Source organism: Phoenix dactylifera, unplaced genomic scaffold (genome assembly GCF_009389715.1).
Source record: "Phoenix dactylifera cultivar Barhee BC4 unplaced genomic scaffold, palm_55x_up_171113_PBpolish2nd_filt_p 000778F, whole genome shotgun sequence".
NCBI lineage: Eukaryota > Viridiplantae > Streptophyta > Magnoliopsida > Arecales > Arecaceae > Phoenix > Phoenix dactylifera.
Window position 1 is genome coordinate 35,689 of NW_024068148.1, and position 19,566 is coordinate 55,254.

At 35.2% G+C, this 19,566-nt stretch overlaps 2 protein-coding genes across 3 annotated transcripts in view; one reads left to right on the forward strand and one right to left on the reverse strand.

Moving 5' to 3' along the window:
* Positions 1 to 1,969: 1,969 nt before the first annotated feature.
* On the reverse strand, positions 1,970 to 11,176 carry LOC120107156 (P-loop guanosine triphosphatase YjiA-like). 2 transcript variants are annotated; one of them, XM_039120332.1, is made up of 10 exons: positions 10,786 to 11,176; positions 9,023 to 9,088; positions 5,929 to 6,109; positions 4,780 to 4,976; positions 4,637 to 4,687; positions 4,463 to 4,524; positions 4,239 to 4,303; positions 3,210 to 3,301; positions 2,714 to 2,818; positions 1,970 to 2,501 (listed from the first exon to the last, which is right to left on the reverse strand). In XM_039120332.1, the coding sequence occupies exons 1-10, from the start codon at positions 11,089 to 11,091 to the stop codon at positions 2,364 to 2,366; spliced, it is 1,263 nt and encodes a 420-aa protein (XP_038976260.1). In that variant the 5' UTR covers positions 11,092 to 11,176; the 3' UTR covers positions 1,970 to 2,363. The 2 variants fall into 2 exon arrangements, with proteins under 2 accessions (XP_038976260.1, XP_038976258.1); XM_039120330.1 differs by having other exon boundaries at positions 4,463 to 4,554.
* Positions 11,177 to 13,457: 2,281 nt separating this feature from the next.
* Positions 13,458 to 19,566, forward strand: part of LOC120107158 (cyclin-dependent kinase E-1-like) — a 38,905-nt gene continuing 32,796 nt past the window's right edge. Inside the window, 5 exon segments of the mRNA XM_039120334.1 lie at positions 13,458 to 13,801; positions 14,867 to 14,977; positions 16,450 to 16,553; positions 16,720 to 16,762; positions 16,850 to 16,948. Of these exon segments, the coding sequence (XP_038976262.1) occupies positions 13,571 to 13,801; positions 14,867 to 14,977; positions 16,450 to 16,553; positions 16,720 to 16,762; positions 16,850 to 16,948 (588 nt within the window). The 5' untranslated portion in view covers positions 13,458 to 13,570.

A 19,566-nucleotide genomic window follows, 5' to 3' on the forward strand; every position in this document is an offset into this window, starting at 1 on the left:
TAAGTGATGATAAATCAAATTAATAGAATGTTAATGCGATCATTTTTTTTTTTTAAGTTTATGAGTGCTAGATAAAATTAAATAGAATTATAAATAGAATCAGATATTCGAATATAGATCGGATAGTTGTCTATTCATATATATATATCTATTTTTCTTTAATAGATATAGAAATAGATATGGATATTAGTCGGATATTCAAATTTCTATTTATATCTAGATAATTGTGGATACGAAAATAGATTCAGATGAATATTATCTGATCCACTTTTACCCCTACTTGCAACAGCTAGTTTTTTTTTCTTCCTCAAATGTTTGATGGTACAAATAGCTATTGCAGGCTGTAAATCTTGGACTATATCTTGCAGCGATTTGAATCTTCTGTTGCTATAATGTTTCCTTATAATTTTTTGACCAATCTACAGCTTTTTTTTTTTTTTTTTACACATCCCTATAATTTTTTGTGGACCACATGCATTGCATGGATAACAAAATTGGTATATATAATAACAAAAATAAATGATAGTCGCTATGAAAAAACAAACCAGAGCCTTGCTTTAAAAAACAAAGAAACTAAGATTTTAGTAATAGTTTAGAAAAATGACAGAAAAAAGTTTTTATTTCGCCCCCAAGATTTCTATTGGTGTCAAGCGTCTCCCCATACAATAAATAAAATATACCGGCCTCTATTATCATGGCCGATTTTATAAACCTACCAATGCAGGATGATAAGATTTATCGACCATTATTTCCTATCAGCTTTCCTTTTCTTATATAATTCTTTTAATTAATATATTAAGATTTAATACTTTTGGTTGTTAATTGTGGATTTATTGTACCAGCTAAGATTTTGATATCTCAATTTTTCAAATATTTTCCAAGATATCAAAAATCTTGAAACTTCTGGATTTTTCAACCTTGGATCTGGCGATCGAGACAATGCTAGAATTTTGGCATTGATCTTGTTGATCGGTTGATATAAAAACAAGCTGAGTAGCTTGCAGTGTCATAGAGGCACCTAAATTTCTACAAGTCAGCATTATCGAATTAAAGCTTTTACATAGAATCAAAAAATCATCGAAAACTATTGGATGTAATTTTGAATAATGACATGATTAGGTGCACTAATAGGCATGCTTAAGCCCCTCTTACCAAATAGTTTATAAATGAATTTTTCCAAGGTCAAAAGAAGAGAGAAAAGCCTGGTCAATAGAAAAACAAAAAAAAGATTATATTTGGTTGGAGGTTTCAAGAAAAAATAAGAAAATAGTTTTTTCCTGGAAATAACTTGCCCACATTTTATGAGAAAAAAACTCATGTAGGACTTAAAAAAACTACTTTTCTAATTGTGGTAATTTTTATTTTTTTGAAAATGCCCTTACAGCATCATGATCTTCATAATAGCTATTTTTAATAGTTAATCTTAGATTATTAAAAATATACTATTAAAAACTACCACTTCTTTATACTATGATAATTTTTAATAGTTATTAATATATTTTTATATTAATATATTAAAATTATTACAACATAAAGAAGCTGCCTAACTAGTAAAAATTGTTAGAACTCTAAAAATTCAACCCAATAAATATTTTTAATCGCTATTTTTTAATATTAAAAAAATATTTTTAAATATTTTGATATTTAAAAATATTTAAAAATAGCTATTAAGAGTATCACAGATATTTTATCCAACTTTTTTTGTGAAAGTACATGCTTAACCAAATATAAATCACTTTGAAGAATGTGTTTCCAATGCTACTATCTCATAGTTAACCAAATATGCAAAAATTATTTTTCCAGATATTATATACCTAGACATTAGCTTTTCTGAAAAAATATTCTAGTGAGATAAAAAAAAATTTGGCAAACCAAATGAGTTCTAAGATTTAAAAATGACCATAATACTGTAAATTGTCATATTAAATATGGAGTAAAATTTGAACCTCTTCCTACTTGAAACAACATATTAACAAATGTTGGATATTATAATACCACAAATGTCATTACAAACCATTGCTCCCAGCCCAAGAGCAAAAACTACCATTCAACTGAAGTGATCCTCAATTAATACTTAAATTCACACCTGTGACCATTTCTTGAATTCTTTTTCGCATAATCTTGTATATAATACTTGAATGATACACGTTTGCTAGTTGTCCTCCTCGTCAAGTTTAAGCAAACATTTTCTAGAAGTTCGGAAGTGGAGATTTTGACCAAGTCTTCGAACACTTGCCATCTAAGTCATATGTCAGAAATCTCTAACTGCTGAAATTCTCAGACATCTAAGTCATATGTCAGATAGCTCTAACTACTGAAATTTGCAGAATTTTCTATATACTCGGTTCTTTGAAGGTATATATTCACACTAAGCAACCCTTGAAAGCCTTTCTCAAGACAGCTTCATTCAAGTTCCTCCCAATAAATACAAGCTTGTTGATCCTTTGTTCATCAGGCCCCCAAGGCTTAGCAGGGCACCCTTCCAACATGGAATGCACCCCCTAGAGAGAGAAAGGGAGAGAGAGAGAGAGGAACAAAAAATTAGTGCCACAAATAAGATGATATTGGATAAATATGATGGCTAATGAACATGCAGCTAGCATTTCTTCACTCAAGTTTCACATAAAAGTTCAGTATTTCCTAAAGATTTTCTGATACAGTAGTCCCACTTCGGAACTACAAGTTGCGGAGAACGATTGGCAGACAAACTAACCTGAAATACATAACGCCCAGTAGAATCATTCACAGATATTACACCCTTCATTCTGTACAAATCTTCACCTTTCTCATCAACAAGTCTCTCAAGCCAATCATTAACCTGGATATTAAGATAGAATTTTAAGGCAAAAGAGTAAGGACTGATAGGTGCAATGATAGTCATAAATTCAGGTTCCAGTTCCAAGAACAAAAGCAAAACTTTCCATAATTTGGCAAGAATTTAACAAAATAATGATCATGGAAAGCAACAGGAACCAATAAGCAAATGCAAGTTTCACCAGCATGTTTTGGGAGAAAAATCCTAGAATTACTTCAGACTCTATGAATTAGGCAGCATGCTCAAAGAAAAACTTATAGAATGTTGTTTTCACGTGGGATGATGTTGTTCATTCAGATCTTCTCTCTGCTTATACAGGCAGATGCAAATATGTAATCCAGCTTCACCCCCATTTTGTAGGAACATAAATAAATAAATAAAACTTATAAGGTACCTCATCAAGATCCAGGGTTCCTTCAGAAACTATACTAACGCTTGACACAGCAGAATCATGTTTATGACCATGATGATGTCCTCCATGATGTTCTGCAATGATGAAAAGAAGATAACAAAAATTACTTGACAGGCGCATGCATATAAACAAGCCCACTAAGCACAGGCAACAGAATGAAAGTATTTTTCTTTTCAATTAAATGATGTTGAACAATAACACAAGCAAACTATTCCTCCTGAGCAATTTTGAAGACAAAATTAAAGACTTTTAAGATCAAGTTTTATCTTGTGCTGCAGATCGTGTCACATAGTTGTTCAAGCATACAAATGGCATGATTGATCATCCATGAGTATCTTAAAATCCACCATCGCATGGTTCCTTGCTTTCGATAGTTATGCTCAAATGGAACAGCTTATTATGAGATATCTAGAGTATATATTTTACATTTCAAATTAATTGTAGCACGCAGAGTTTGTTCAGCACGTATTCTAACTTCTAGAATTCAAAGTATGCTATCAAGTAGATGATCTGTTTAACAATACATACAGAGAGTATCGTTATCAGACAGGGAGGCCCAACATGTCCTGTAGCAAAGCATGGATACAACATTACAACCTCATATACTGAGAAGTACATGAGAAATGGCTGACATGTTTAGCATGTCTGGTGACATGATAGAAGGGAAGAGGAAGATAATGTCATAACTTGGGGCACCAACAAATCATTTTGGTCATTACACAATCCATTCACAGAGAACTTGAGGACATGCAACGGACCGAGTTATCACTAAAACCACTTAACACGTGTATGGTTCTGCATTTATCACAAGATAATGACCAGTGGGCATTTAAAACATCATTCATAAGCACTTTTCACATGAATTAATTGCTCAGGTTACAACTCATATGCTAGAATGTTGTACTTTACAATGAAAGTAATAAATATCAATTAACTGCATATCACTGACCAAATTTTAAATATATAAATATATGTGTATATGCATGTACGTATATGTGTGTAACGAAATACCATGGCTATCTTCACACTGGTGATTTGTGTCTTGTGCTGCATCCACCAGAACTTCAGACTCAATTCTGCAAAGACAGGAAATCTAGTAGTTAAAGAAAATTATAATATATATGCTTAACGACTCAATGAGTGGCATGCTATATTCGAATATTATGAAAAACTACTAATTAACCTCAAGTGCAGATGCAACTTTGGAAACCAAAAAAATAAAATTAAAGGAGTACCTGTCTAAATCGTATCCACCCAATCCTAAAACAAAATCCATGTCCACAGCTCCAAATTTGGCTTGTTTTATTTGTGCCATCCCATTTATAAGCTGCAACAATTAATAAATATAGAATAAATGTAGTAGACACGATGGCTACCTAGAGCAAACTTTGTTTGTAAATAAATTTTACCTTTATTCTCTTAGTTAATGCTTCCAATTCATCCTCATTGACCAAATCTATCTGAGAAAACAATCGAAGGTGGCGAAATCATATAACTGCATGAGCTCTAAAAAGATCCGACCAGATAAACTAATCAGCTGATTTATGCTTGCCTTGTTTAATATGATACGGTCTGCATATGCAATTTGCTCGACAGCCTCATTAACCACCCACCTTGGTTTCTTTTCATTCAAATGTTGCATGGCGTGCTTACAGTCTACCAAAGTAACAACACCATCGAGCTTCACATAACGTGCAACCAATTCATCTGAATAGAATGTCTCAATGACAGGAGAAGGCTTTGCAAGACCTGCAAACAGAAATCTCAGGAATTATGAGAATCATCACACTAACAGGTATCCATGGCTTAGCAGTTAAGCATTGCTTAATAATTCCAGAGGTCTAACTTCACATAAAAAAAGATGTCTTTGCAATTTTTTTATTAAAAAAATCTTAATAAGTGACAAGCAATTACAATGGCAGTATCTGGTTACAGGAATCTGATCTTTTTAAAGTTATCTCGAAATGAGAAGCATGTCTTGCCACAAAAAGAAAAAAAACAATGATTAGTACGCCATGTATGTTGATTATCCAAATTTTATGCATTCTGAGTGGTTACTATTAGAGAGGATCTTAAAACAAAATCAAGCATCTTTATCATCTCATTTATAGTCTTACACAACTATCAGTTTGGATGTTATCGCAGTATCAGAAAAATACCATAACGCATGCAAGGTATAGTAGCATAAAACTTGCTTTAGGACATATGTGTTACCGCTAGCTACTACATATGATAGGTTAGCATGCATATGAATCAAAAAAATGTACCAACAGACGAGAAGCTTCTCCCAAGCGTCCTCACCTCAAACTACATGTCCACGGCAAAAGTTTCTTAACCACATTTTCAAAAGCCAAAAGGAATAAGTGGGAAGATATGAGCAAGAAATGTGCCTATATAGCCATAGTGAACTTGTTATCGACAAAAGCAAGTGCAGCAAATTAAGTAGGTGCAGCGAGGGCGGCTCATCATTTATTTCAAGATTAGCATGCATTCGGCACCAACTAACAGATATACACGAGTGATCTTATTAAAAAAAAATCAAGAAATATAAGTTCTAAATAAAATCATTGTTAATCAAGCACTAGAATAATTCTATATAGAGTTCTAGACAGTAATGCGGCCGCAATAAGATATCTAATGATACCAGCCAAGACTGTTCTTGGACCATTAAGCTTAATATTTTGTTGTAAAACATCTCTACCTGTTGTTTCAATAACAATATGATCAATCTTGTCACGCTTCCTCCCAGCCAACTCCAAAAGCATTTTAACTAGGTCCCCTCTTACAGTGCAACAAAGGCAGCCATTGTTAACCATCACTATATCCTCCGAGACAGAAGAATGGCTTGCAACCAGCAAACCATCAATATCCACCTCCCCAAACTGCCAAGAAAGAAAAGACTTTATGTAAATATGTGCATGCAACTATGAATTGATTCCTAAAAGAGCATCCTTCCCTAACCACCTCCTCACCCCCCAAAAAAAAAGAAAGAAAAGAAAAGAAATCTCCTTTTCAACAAAGTATCAAAAAGAAGAGAAAAACTTTTCTAAATGTACAATCAAGATGAAACATTTCCAAAGATGGCAATTTTGGTTGCCTGCAGTTCCACTTGCATTGCATTTAGAAAGGCAGATTCCAAGTTACAGTTTGTCATTTTGGTTTTAACAACCTACATTTACAGTTGTAGTTGAAGTTGCAAGCCAATGCTTTAAGGCAATAAGATCATGGGCTCAGAGAGCATAGTATTGAGGCTCACATGGTTGGGTTGATGGAATTTCATTGTGTGGTGGGATGGGTGAAAGTTAATTCCCATCTACCCAACAAGTAATAGCCTATAACTGAGCTCCTGCAGCAAAGCTGATTCCAAACACCATTGCCAGATTTGAATTGCAGCAAATGAATCCAATTTGCAACTCCAGATGCTGCAAACCAAGGGACTTGTAGGTAGCCAAATAGTGCAAAAGGCCCTAGTGTGAGTCGCTTGTAGGACTCCAATTTGTGGGATGCAAAAAGTCCCCTTGCATATTTATCTAGTGCCCTTCAACACCACAAGTTAAATAGCACGGAATGCAGCTTTCAATTCCAATTATTCTTGGCTGTGGTTTGTTAAATTAATTTCTACAATTTTTCCCAGAGACAGCTGTTTCACAGCTAAGCAACATATTAAGAATACAAAGTTCTGCACATCATTTGGTTATCCTAGTTCCTAAGCATAACCCAAATGACAAGCTTAAACCCCATAATTTCAACAAGCACGGTAGGATAAAAATTTGTCCATGAGAAGAGAAGAAACTAGCAAATGTCTTAAAACCATCTTCTAAACTTGGTATTAGATCCTAACCAAGGTTTGCAGTTTCAGACCATATTGCATGGTACGAGGTGTACCATACCTACCAATCGGGCACCAGGACTCATTACACCCCCAGAATCAAGTGTCGGTACCATGGGATGTACTATACTGACATTCAATACAGAATGTACCAGTTGGACACTAGTACAGGGTCTGGACCCTATGTTACAAGCCTTATTATCCAATTCCAAAATGGTGTTATACTTTTCTCTCTTTTGGTAAATAATCCAAGTAAAGAGAAGGCTTGGGTACAACATGTTAAGAACAAAAGCTATAACACTGTTTCAGAAGGTATCTCTAATAGTTCAAATCTGAACGTTCTTTTAGGACCTGTTTGGTTCTTGAATAGTTTTATCCAAATTTGTGGAATAAGTTCAATAAATCTGGGAAAAAAATAGAGATAACTCAGACTATGCAACCCTTTTGACCGGATAGTTTATCCAGGTTAAGAGACATTAGTGACTACAGAGTAACCTATCAGCATTGCTAAATCCCACTTTTACCCTTCCCATAACCTCCTTTACCCCACTGCCAAAAAGGCTGTTTGGTACAATAAAACTGGATATGGATTTCATTGCAGTTTGTTCCAAGTGATTCACAAAACAAGTAGGGCCTTCATAGCTAAATTCAATAGTTGAGAAATATTATAACAGTTTAGTCTTGTGTAATTGAACACAACTATAACATTAACTAAGATTTGACATTTAACAAAGAGTTATATGCTTTAGAAAATAGATCAAGTATACATCCAACACAAAGATGGAAATGTGGATGCTGATTGTCAAATTATAGTTAAGGCAGTGTGGCAATTATTGTTTCAGTAAAATGCAATGCCTCCACGTACTGACGATTTGATTGAAAACTAGCTCAGCAGCCTGGCATCCTTTACAAGGATTCCATTCCATAGGTTTACAACCAAATGATTACAGCATGATTACAAGAGAAGGAATGAATAATGGGAGATTGTACAAATCATTGAGCAAAAATATAAAATAAGTTTATACTTGCACTAAATGCCGAAAAACTAAAACTTACAAAGCTAGTAAGATGTCTCCACGATATTGAAGTAGATGCAATACGTGAAAAGGAGAACAGAAGAGGAAAAAAGAGTAATATGTAAAAAAAATACATATTGATTAAAGGAATAGCATTAACTATGAAGGGCGACAATAAAGCCTTAATTGAAGGAAAGGTACACTTTAGAAGTAGTGGACCTTAAAAAAATATTTGTGTATATCAGCATATGCTAATAAATGTAACACAAGTTTGACTATGAATGGAACCAAATAGAGTTGTACGCATATGTACATGATGTAGACAATTTTAGATCATTATGGTAGACAATGAACTAATAATATGAGGCTTAACATAGATGAGGAGTTGAGGACGTAGAAGACTCCATGGAAGATTATGCAGTGAAACTATGCAATGAGAAAGAAAAGATTTGACAGTTAAAAGGCCCAAAACATGAAAGAACTTTGACTAAAGTAGTAATGGCAGACTTAGGATACAAAACTCGATAAGTGGCATTTAGATCCACCAAGGATGGTGCTGCAGCTTTTTCATTGAAGGCCATCATTTCAGCTCATGCAATGGTTTCTTTCATTGAAGATTTATAGCCATGGAGCACCGAAATGCATCAACTAAGAACAAAAATCTGAATCTTCAGTGCTTCGTTTGCATGAGAAAAGCCAGAAGACTTAATCATAGCAAAGTACTGCAGTTCCGCCAAGGAGACCTTTCATAAGCGGGGACAGAATGAAACGACCATAATAAAGACGCTTACTGTCTACTCTTGATTCAACAAATTTCATGTCATTCACTGTATAAATAGTTATTCTTCAAGGTGATGGAAAGCAGATAAATGAGTAAAGGATCATGAAGTAGCAGACGCAGCCAGATATAGGAAATGTAAACTGAAATCAATGACGGAAACCTCCACTACCTCATTCTCGATGACTGCAATCCTCTTACCATGTTGCGCAGTTAAAATGTGATTCAAGAGAGTTGTCTGCATAGAAGGCATCCACATTGACAAAAATTAACAGATCCATTTTAGCTATGTGAAGAGCATAAGCGCAGATAAAAATGTTAAAGCAACAATATTCACAAGAGTAACATCTAGCAAGATGAAGGTTCATGAAAATTTTCTTTGCCATATTTGAGTTAACAAGCTACTAGAACTAAACCTGACCTTCTATAGATGGAGATGATGTCTGCAGGACAAGGACCAAGATAGACACAAAGAGCAGAGAGACAATAAAAAGTCTTAAATTTACCTAAAAGTGCAGAAAGAATATGCTCAAGGTGTGTGCATTTGTAGAGCATATAGCCAACCAATCATATCTTAACATCAAGATCCTTGTCTCTTAATGTACTTGTGAAATATGATAATGAATATGAAGAAAAAGAGCAATCATAATGCGGCATAATATGCCATGTGCTAAAAATATTACTAATGGTTATAATTTTGTTCTTTAAATATTATATTGTGCATCCAAAGTACAAAAAAAAATAACTGACCCAAAATCTTAGAACAGAAATAGAGGTGAATAAGGTTGGATAGTGATGTAGAGGGGACCATGTCAAATGTGCATATCCATTTTTCCCAGCTAATAAGGGGGGTTCCATGGTGTCTTGTAATGCAGAACTTCCAATGGTCACCATAAATTCGAATTTCCAAAACAACATGATTACTTTATTATACGGTTGTTTTTAAGAATATGAATGATAGGTGTGATTAACATGCCGTTCTATAATACAAAGTTTTACTCCCTGGTGATCGTTCTCAATATGAAGCTCTTAAGTGCCAAAAGAATATAAAATAGCAATTCGGTTATCACCGTGTTCACAAATTACTGCCAAGGACCTCTTTTTATAGAACTTTGCGTCTGGGCGATATGTTGTCACTCATTCTATGTTTGCAGAATATTACCAAGAGCCCATTTCAAGAATTTTTTTTGAAAAAAAAAACGTGGACAGTAAAGCTAGTAGCAGTTTCCTCATTTAGGACCATCAAGCTTTTTCATATTTAGATGCATACTTCCCTTGACTACCTCCATTGAGCTTGTCATACTGATAACCATCATTTGAAATGCGAAGATATTTAATGGGAAAATAATACAAATAGCTTAATCAAAACAAATGGAAGACTTCCCTCTATCTTCCAGCATTCAAACGGATACTAAGTGTTCCCCTAACAATCGTCGATCACTTGAATAGATCTATGGGCTTGCCCCATCTTTTGCATCAAAAGAAAATTAGAAAAAAAACGTCTATCACTGAGTAGAACGTTAATGGAAAGACTACTGGCAGCATGACTATGACATAACTTTTCATCTGGAGAAGAAAAAATCAATTGACAACTTTTCACCTAGAGGGGAGGAAAAATCATATTTTTGTCTTGATTACTTGGGACTTTCTCGATCCCTTACTAAATTCGGTTTATCATTTTACTCAGGCTGTGATATGCCCATAACTAGATTCATCAACTAAACCTGAAGAGTGACATTGCGAATCATGAATTCTTACATCATGCCAAACTACATCATGGTGCAATTCGATAAATATATCAAAATTGAATCATTTTTTCTCTTTTTACCGGTTAAGAGAATTTTGAAATGAAATCCCAGTAGATAGGAATTATTGAAAGAAACCACCTGGACTTAAAAAATTTATAACATAAAGAGATTTAAATAAAAAGTTGACCTTTCCGGCACCAAGGAAACCAGTGATCACGGTAGCCGGAACCCTGGTATCGACGTCGAGCGCGGAGGAGACGGCTTCTTCAAGGTTGGGCCTGGGGACAGTGCCAGCGACCATGGACCGGGAAAGGGCCGGCCGTGTTCCGCCGCGGCCGCGGGGCTGGAGACGCTGGGAAGCAAGAGAGTGGAGGCCACGGAGGCATTGGGATATCTTGGCCGCGGAGAGGATCGAGCCGAACGCAGCGGAGGGAGGATGGTGGAGAAGGGATAGGGTTTTCGCTGCTCTTGGGATCAGTAACCTCGCCGCCATGGCCGCGCAGCGAGACAGAGCGAGGTTTTAGGTTGAGGAGAGGAGGGCTCTCTCGGCAGTCCTATGGAGGGGTTTAGCGAGCGCCGGCTGCGCTGGAGCGTGTTAAAAAAAAAAAAAAAAAAAAAAAAAAAAAAAAAAAAAAAAAAAAAAAAAAGTAAAAATGGCTGCTCCTTTCATATAACTTTAACATAGTGCAACCTGCCAAATCGTGGAAAAGTAAAAGATACAAAGAATGAGGGACGTCTGATGCTAGTGGAGCGTATTTTGCTTTATAATTATTCTGAACGTACTCGCACGCAGTTTGTAATGAAACGCCAATATAAAAAAAATAAAAAAAAAAAAAGAAAAACCAAATACCTCATTGCTTTTGAAATTGTCAAATAGGCTTCCCAACTTCAAGCCATTTATTAAATTTGGGCATGTTAAGTTTGGTTTGTCACAAGTGGACAAAGTTTGTAGTTGATTGAAGCTGCTTGCAAATGCTTTGTGTTCGAATCAATTATAAGCCCTATCATATAGTTAGATTGTTGATTCACTTGATTTGCGTTCCAATTCGTAATTCATGATTTGCATTTCTCATGCACGTGAGTTTGCTTGGAGTTGTAGGAAATTTATTTTAAGCTTATTTAATATGAGATTAAAACTTAATGAAATAGAAATGCTTAAATAACTGGTCATACAAAATCATCAAAGCTCTAATCTTTGTATATTTGTTTGAATCTTACAAACTGATTTGTTTTGAACTAGTTTGCAAGTCTCTCTAGGTTTAAAACTAGTTAACTATACTTCACGAAGCTTGTATGAAATGTAAGTTTTCAATCTTGAAATTACCTGCAAGCCAAGCTTGTGCAATCCTCAATTTCATGAAGCTGACTAGATAAGTTTTGATGAGCACACACATGCATGTGTCACATGTGTCATGTGCATGTCTTTGTGTATCAGTATTGGTTGTTAGGCACCTTTACTAAAGAAAGAATGTTGAAATCCATTATAAGATATCTAAAGTCCTAGCCTTGGTGATTCTACTTATCTTCTAGGGTCAATATTTAACTCATTTTTTTAGATATTTATGGGAGGCAAGTTGAAAATTTCACTTTCTGGCTTAAGAGTGAGAGTCTCAATAGTTATCATAGTCATTGATTTCTCCTTTGAAAAATTAGTGATCTTTCATACCATAGCCACTATAGTTACTAATTTCAAGTCTAGAAAAAAGGCGAGGAAGATAGAAGTAGTGAGGTGGGGTAAGGGAAAGATTGATATACTGTAGGTTTCATGTATAAAATTTATTTGTATTATACCTGAAATATGCACTATATATAAAAGGTGGTATGGAGGGGTTGGTCATGCACTTCTGGTCGTGGATTTTAACAAATATGGAGCAGTACTTTGTGATAGAAAAGAATAATTGTATAGGCATATTTTCAGAAGGATGAAAATTGAAGTCAAATTCTAGTGTTGTAGCTATATCATTGAATTTTCATTAAATACTAGATAAATTGTCCAATATTTCTTTTTTTGGTGTGAATTGGAGCTTCCACTTAATAGTCATGACCCTATTCTATCTAAATATTCTTAACTTAATTCTTAGTCGATGCATTCTTAAAGTATGGATCTGGATAATTATTATAGAATAGATGGGTTCTCTCTCTTTCTCCCAAAAATATTTTCTACACAAAATATGTATCTAGGAATATCTTTATGGATAGTAATTCTCTCTCTTCTTTTAGTTATCATGTTTCATCCAAGTAATATTTCAATTATTTCCTCTCTTTTATTTTTTGAAAAATAAGTAAAAATCGTTCATTAAATAAAGGACATAGTGGTAAAACTTTAAGCTTACTCTTCCTGCCCTATCATTATTGATAAAAGAAATAATAAAAAATATCCTATCATATAATCGAGCAAAATTAAATTTGCTTTTCCTGCTCTATTATTATTGATAATAGAAATAACCAAAAATAGCAATATGCTTTCTTATTTTGAGCAAAGTATGTAGCTGGCTTACCTTTAAAGGTGGCAATCTTCAATCTCTTATTATCCTTCATTTTCCTTTAACAGATATATTTCAAACATTCCCCCTTTCTTTTTTCAAAAATTAATAAGATTTATTCATTGAATAAAAAGATCTAAATATACAAACTTTGAGCTATAACAGAAACAAAGTAATTTCCCCTTTCTTTTTCAAAAATTAATAAGATTTATTCATTAAATAAAAAGATCTAAATATACAAACTTTGAGCTATAACAGAAACAAAGTAATTTGACCGCCATATTTTTATATGAAGTGAAGTCGGCAGATTCTGCATGCATGATGTGGCAGACGTTGCAGAGTCCAAGTGTTAAATCCCACCATGGTATAACTGCGATGCGAGGGGGTTGAAAGGAAAAATCATAGGCTGGAAAGCGGAAAACATTGACGAAGACGCCACCACAGAAGGGGAAATGAAGGGAAAGCGGGGAAGAAGGGCGCGGCCGAGAGATGACGGAGGCGAGTGAGGCCGGGGGCTCGCCGGAGATGGACGACGGGCCGGGCGGCGGCGGCCGGCCTGCGTGGCTCCAGCGGTACGATCTGGTGGGGAAAATTGGGGAGGGGACGTACGGGCTCGTGTTCCTGGCCCGGACCAAGCTCCGTAAGTGCATCGCCATCAAGAAGTTTAAGCAGTCCAAAGAGGGCGATGGCGTCTCTCGCACGGCCATTCGCGAGATCATGGTATCTTCTCTGCAGTTCTCCGCATCCCTTTCCTCTAAGTCATCTCAATTTGATGGTAAACCCTTATAAAATCTCTATTTTTGTTGGTTCTTCTTATTTTTTCGGTCTGGTGATATTTCAACACCTGATGCTGATGGATTCTGGACCAAGGACTGAACTGTTAATGGGCACCAAGGACGTCGGAAAAACCAATTCTTTTCCATGGTCCAATGTTCTGTTATAAGAGGAAATCATCAATTCTTGCCAATTATCGTGGAAGCTGCCTTTCCTTTTATGGATTGCTGCTAAAATGTTGTGACTTTTGGTACATAGATTTGATCTGGACATGACTATTTACATTTTCTGTTTATTTTTATATGTATAAATCATTGAGAGAGATGCGATTCACTTTGGATGTGAATCGCACCATATTTGGTACGAGCTGCATTCACTGAATAAAAATGGAGGATGCAATAGTATGATGCGGAAGTGAACTAAGGGAATGATTGGTTGTCATTTGAGCTAACGGAAGATTTTACGGCACTTTGCTAACTGGAGTACCAAGGAAAGGTTCTACTCTATTGGGATCAACCTATAGTCCAGTGGATAGTTTTGCTTTGGGTTTTCCTATAATTTATGACCAAGTGATATGATAGCTTTGAAAGATTGAATTTTTGAAGTTGGAGATGGGAGTAGTATCCAAAAATGGATTTGACCTAATCGAGATCTATGTTCATCTAGAAATTTTGCTTCAACTAATTTTAAGAAGGGACCTGTGATTATAAAGCCTGAAAGATGCAAAATGCAGGTTATGGACAATGTACTAATATTTGATTATAGGTAGAGAGAGGGTTGTCAGTCCGAAGAATGTCATATAAGTTTTGACACCTTTATCCATCAGATGAAGGATTCTTTGTTTCTCTTATGCATTATTTCCTGTGTGGGTGTTGCATTTTGTCTGTTTTTATGCATTAGTTTGCTCACATGTTGTTGAATATGTATCTATGAAGATATTTAAACATGATATCATATGCTGTACTTCTCCTGCTTTAATTTTTTTTTAATGGTATCTTGCTGTTGATGCAGCTATTGCGGGAAATTTCTCACGAGAATGTTGTTAAACTAGTGAATGTACACATCAACCATGCTGATATGTCACTCTATCTAGCATTTGACTATGCTGAGCATGACTTGTATGTAAGTATATTAGAGACCTTTTGGGAAGTACCTTATACAATTCACCGCTCTTTGAACATGTTATGTATGCACTAATTTTGTAATCTAGGATTTATGTAATTGGAAGATGTATTATGATGGTAAAGACAGGTCAAGCAATTTATTTGGGAATATGACCAGGAGATGCATGTTTTTCTATTGAAACAAATAAACTCATGTGGATGTATCTATTCCTTCAAAAGAGATATTCTCCATCAACCTATACAGAAGGATAGACATTTTGCTAGATATAGAGAATCTTAACTTGCTTCCCTACTTTATCCTTTCTTCTTTTCTAGTAGGTGAGGTCAGACACCTCCATATGCTTGACAAAAATATTCTTTCTTTAGCACCAAATAGTTACTTCTTTCCTTTTCTCTCAATGTAACATGCATTTAAACATATATGTCTGTGTTATATATGAATTCATTTATTGTGTCACTGCCCTAGTATCTGCTTGCCTCCTAGAGTCTAAATACATACGAGCTTGGCATAGACATAGGTCTTTATTATAATAGAAAACTTTCAAATCTAGACCTCTGAATATGGAAATTCAACTCCTACTTTCCCATGTAGTCACTCTTTGAAGGTTAACTCTTTATAAATGTTGTGAGGTGAAAATAGGTGCAAAACTGCCTTTAGGGTCATTAAAATAAAATTGGTAGCACCAGTAAAATTCTAGCTGGCGGCACTTGCATGGAAGTGAGATTTTATCTTGTTCATTCTTATAAATAATGGTTGTCGGCATGCCATTTTTAATAAGCATGCAGTTTCGGCTCTATTGGTTTTTTTATGTTTTCTTGACTGAAATTTTGAATACATGAATTTTGCTTTGCTAACAAAATGAAGGCCTCATTTTTACATATTAACGAACTTAGACAAACCTTAGTGATCTAAACCAGCAGTATGTGCAAGTGAATTTGGTTTTTGGAGAAGTTGTTCCTTAAAACTGTGCATATACCTAAAAATATATGTATGAAGAATCCTCTCAACAGTATAAGCAAATTCTTCCTACTTGATTATGATTCAGAAAAATGACAAGAAAAGCATGTGATACAAATTTGATAGAGCTGATTGCATGACATGACATGGCATTAATTAAATTTGAAAAAGAAAGTGACATAAAGTCCAAAAGTGGGTGCTGAGAAGGAACACGATATTAGAGTGGGCTTGATGCCCTAGATAGACTATTTGAGCTACTGATAAGCATATTATTTTAAGCTTCTTGTTTGGGCCATAACATGGTTGTGCTTCAGGTTGTAATTTGTCAATGCATGGGGTACCCAACTACCTCGAGTATGTTAGATGTTAGTTGACAGGCAAAAGAAATTTCTGTATTACTCTGTATAGTGTATGGTATAGTATGTTCATATTTCGGTTTACCAGGTAATCTACTTATTTTAGTTGTTTATAGTGTCAAAACACCTTTTTCCTTTATTTCTTATACACTGTAGGAAATCATCAGACATCACAGAGAGAAGCTTAACCATTCCATTAATCAGTACACGGTGAAGTCACTGCTTTGGCAACTGCTCAATGGGCTCAATTGTCTTCACAGGTAGGATTCTTAGATAATGTCTGATAATTAGATTCTGTGCTTCTATTGTATCTTGTATTTCTCTTTCAACTTGATGTGCTTCAGCACTATCATTGCAACTGCACACATATTACTGGAATGATTCCTAGTAAGCTTACTAAAATTGCCATGAATTTTTTGGTTGCAGTAATTGGATTATACATCGTGACCTCAAGCCATCTAACATTCTGGTACAATTATTGGCAAAGTTAATGATGTAATGTCTTGAAATAAAGATGCCTTTATTCTTCTTCATGTTGAACTTTGATATGAATCAGGTTATGGGTGAGGGTGAGGAACATGGAGTTGTGAAAATTGCTGATTTTGGACTTGCTAGAATATACCAAGCTCCATTGAAACCTTTATATGAAAATGGGGTAAAAAATCTATCATTCACATTAATGATGTTGCTGGTGGATGGAAAATTACCTTTTATTTTTTTTTACCTGCTGTGTTTCTATATACATGAGTTGACTTCTTTCTCTTATTCAAAAGCTTACTCCTATTTTATTCTCGCTGAGTGTCTTCTATTGCATTCCCTTATGTCTTCTGATGTGATTTTTTACATGAGTATGTAAATTATTAGGAACTTTGCCTTGTTTTAGGTAGCAAATAAAAATTCAAATCAAATCAAATCAGCCTTAAAATATGGTGACCAAGTAAAAGCACTGATTCAATTGCAGAATAATCTTAAGGATTGACAGTTCTGTGTTTTACTTCATTACATGAGAGGGAAAGGATCTGGCGTTGGGGATATGAGATTTATTAGTTGTCTTAGAATTTTTCATAGGAGTAATTACCACCATTGCCAACTACTCTATCTGTTGCTTCGGCTGAAGAAAAAAGTTGTGGGATGGAAAAGAGTGGAGAAGGGAAAAAACACAGAAAGAAAAAGGTAGAAAGAAGAAGAAAGGAAGTAGCAGGATGAAAAACAGAAGAAAGAAAAAACGGAAAAGATAGAGCTAGCTGATAAAGAGAAAGAAGAAAGGATTTAACAGTTGGAATATTAAAAAAAGACCAGGCAGCAGTATTGAAGAATAGAAAATAGAAATATGATGGTTACTTGTCATAGAGGAAGGGAAGTGGGGGCCCCAGAAAGAGGACAAGAAAAAATTAGAGTAGGAAGTAAAAATGGAGACAGCGCCTGTGGGTCATAGAGGAAGGGGATAGAGAGCCCGTTTGTTAACAGGGAAGCGAGGGGTGGTGAGAAAAGAGACAGAGAGGAATCATGAGAAGAATAATTGGAGAGTTCCTTGATAAATGAACGAGGGAAATGAGTATTGGGTGAGAGAGTTGAAAGTGACATTAAGAGTTGAAAGCTCAAAAAGATCTACCTTCTAATTAAAATATTTTATTCACAAACTTGGTCATGTGTTGATCTATAAGATAATCACAAATTAACTGGTTAAGTCCTATGTTAGTTATATCCAAACAATGGAAAGTCTCAGCTATAATTACATGCCTTCCGTATTAGGCTGTGATTTCATGTCATAGGGTGAAACTTGACTACATGGGGCAATATTTTGAGGGCAGCGAATGACAAAATAGAAGTGCTAAAAATCAGATAAGTCGCAATAATAGCAATCCTTATTGAGGATACTAAATACATGATGAACTTTGCTGTCATTACCAATTTGATGCGATCGAGGTTTTTTAACTATCGATGTCATAGCCATCTTGGTAGGTGACAAATACATAGATGAACTAAGATGTAAGCTTATTTGGACTTGATGGAAGATTTAAAGTTTTTCTAAATATAAAAGCTACCAGATTTGTCAAACAATGAACTAGCACTAAGATAAGTAAATGTAAACCCGTTTGTTAAAACAGGATTAATTGCTGTTTTATTGATTACAGATTTCTTCTCTCTCATTGCCATCCTACTTCTCTTCTTGTCTAGTTCACCTCTTTGACTTCTCCCGCCCAACCATGGCAAACCTGTCATTCATCATCTCAGTTGCATCACTGTCATCATCACCAAAGTTGTCGGTTATTGCCGCTGCCAGCAGTGACTCTTTTTCTTTCCCCCCTCCTCCTAGCTCTCCTGCTGGCCATTGCCTATCTGCTACCCTATGCCACCATAGCCAATGGCATCTACGAAACTTAGATCCTGGTCTAGATATTGCCGAACCACTGCCTTTTGCCACTCAATGGTCATGACGGTGCTTACACCTCCCACTGTAGGCCAGATCTCCGTCTGGCTTCGGTGTCAGGTCATGGGCTGTTTTGAGGAAACTATAATACAAAAGAGGAGGATTAGCAAATTGCAGCTGATTTACTGATATATCATGGAGTCTCTAATTTTATAATGGCTCTTAAAATGAAGAGGCTGATATTTTATCTTGCATCACTGAGTGCCTAATACAGAGTGTTATCCTGGCCAAGATGAAAACCATGGTTGTGATAGTTTTTTGGTCAAAAATTCATTTGACTTTGCTGACATACTTTCTGATCCTAGGCTTGTTAAGATACCCCTTACTATTGTTAAACTCAAACATGATTTGCAGGAGTTGCATCTTGGAGTATTAAGAGCAATAATCATGGAGTGCATCCCAAAGACACTGCAATTCTAATATTACGTTCATTAAAACTTTAAACAAAGTAGAATTAATCAATATGGTGAGCATATGATCTTTGGTCAATAACACGTCACAATCTGGATTGGGTACCGACATCTTAAATATTTTTCCCTCTTTGTTGATTTCTTTAATAGGTACACTGAATGAGTAATCGCGGATCCAGGGTATTTTGATGATGTATGAAAGGATAACAATGTCATTGGTTGCTTGATGTATTTTGTTCACTAATATCTGGATTTATCTTACTTTGATCAAACCCCATGTGATGTTCCTTTTGGTAGAACATAGCAGCCATTGAAAAACTCTTTGGAGGAGTTTTCCATAAATTACTGCATTGTTTTTGATGGCGATGAATCAAAAATGATATTGGCCGGCAAAGATATTATTGTTGGAGCGTTATAAGTTAATTGTCTGGC

Bases quoted from the DNA above. Each gene is read 5' to 3' on its own strand.
- LOC120107156 (XM_039120330.1), bottom strand. From the start codon at position 11,091: ATGGCGGCGAGGTTACTGATCCCAAGAGCAGCGAAAACCCTATCCCTT. The intron at 4,688-4,779 runs GCAAGCATAAAT...TTGTTTTCTCAG, and splicing joins ACCGTATCATATTAAACAAG to ATAGATTTGGTCAATGAGGA. The intron at 3,302-4,238 runs GTATTTCGTTAC...TCATCATTGCAG, and splicing joins CCAGTGTGAAGATAGCCATG to AACATCATGGAGGACATCAT.